This window comes from Penaeus monodon, chromosome 34, assembly GCF_015228065.2.
Source record: "Penaeus monodon isolate SGIC_2016 chromosome 34, NSTDA_Pmon_1, whole genome shotgun sequence".
NCBI lineage: Eukaryota > Metazoa > Arthropoda > Malacostraca > Decapoda > Penaeidae > Penaeus > Penaeus monodon.
In genome coordinates, this window is record NC_051419.1 from 12,400,605 (window position 1) to 12,401,299 (window position 695).

At 44.7% G+C, this 695-nt stretch overlaps 1 protein-coding gene across 1 annotated transcript in view; it reads right to left on the bottom strand.

Moving 5' to 3' along the window:
- The window catches only part of LOC119594593 (septin-2B-like), a gene marked incomplete at its 5' end in the record, with an annotated part of 24,353 nt that extends 23,867 nt beyond the window's left edge, over positions 1 to 486 (bottom strand). Inside the window, 1 exon segment of the mRNA XM_037943634.1 lies at positions 381 to 486. Within this exon segment, the coding sequence (XP_037799562.1) occupies positions 381 to 476 (96 nt within the window).
- Positions 487 to 695: the final 209 nt, after the last annotated feature.

Here is a 695-nt window from a genome sequence, read left to right on the forward strand (position 1 = left end):
TGATTGCAACTGTCACTGATAAGAACTGTAGTGAATTTCTTTTCTCGGGAATAGGGAAAACCGAAGAATAACATAGTCAGGATGAATTGACTGAGATAGATAGTTAAAGTTTATCTGTGATATGGAAATCTCTCACGTTTGTATGCGGATATTTTGGGTACCAGTCAGAAATGCGTTTTCTTGAAGAAGCAACGTGACCTTTGACGAAATTTATTGGTAAGTTGAAAAATTATACAATGATGAATGTCGTTCATAATAATAATGGGACAAAATGAGCGCACTGTTTGTAGCAGGATTCCTTTCTCTTATTCCTATACAACCGAAGCAATTTCCCCCCGGAAGCGTTAGGTGTAAACCATGCAACCAAAGGGTCAACTCACCGGGTTTTTCTTGACCTTAACGCAGCGACTCGGGCTGACCGGGCTTGTGGGTGACCTTGGGCTGGGCAGCGGACTGATGTACGGTGATGACGTCATAACTCACAGGCTGAAAAGGCGGAGGAAAACAACAACCAATAAGGAACCAGAATGGAATATGGAGGGGTCGTCGCCTCTGCCTACTTGAGCGGAAATGGCCAATCGTGACAGCAATAGTTCATGACGTCGCCAGTCCATCAGCTGTTGGAGAGGAAAGAGCCAATAGGAACATTAAGAGCTGGTTACGTCATCCCGGCGCGAAGAGACAACCAATGATGG